Genomic DNA, 203 nt, shown 5'->3' with positions numbered 1-203 from the left:
CATTTATTTCAAAAAAAGATATCCGTCTTAGCTCTTTGCATTTGTCTTAGCCTCAACTGAAGAGCCTGCAACAAGAGCAAGAAATTCTCAAGAAAACCAACAGCGATTTGAGGGAGGCGAAGGAAGGTCTCGAGGTAGGGTCGCCACCTTTTGTTGATTTCATTTGGTTTGTTGACGCACTTGTTTGTTTACTCACTTGCCGA

The 203-nt window shown here is 42.4% G+C and overlaps 1 protein-coding gene across 1 annotated transcript in view; it reads left to right on the top strand.

The window, feature by feature from the left end:
- The window catches only part of LOC119594255 (protein lava lamp-like), a gene marked incomplete at its 3' end in the record, with an annotated part of 60861 nt that overhangs the window by 33549 nt on the left and 27109 nt on the right, over positions 1-203 (top strand). The window contains 1 exon segment of the mRNA XM_037943324.1: positions 51-134. Coding sequence (XP_037799252.1) covers positions 51-134 — 84 coding nt within the window.

Source organism: Penaeus monodon, chromosome 33 (assembly GCF_015228065.2).
Source record: "Penaeus monodon isolate SGIC_2016 chromosome 33, NSTDA_Pmon_1, whole genome shotgun sequence".
Lineage (NCBI taxonomy): Eukaryota > Metazoa > Arthropoda > Malacostraca > Decapoda > Penaeidae > Penaeus > Penaeus monodon.
The sequence above is the reverse complement of the archived record's forward strand: the minus strand, read 5'-3'. Positions and strand labels throughout refer to the sequence as shown.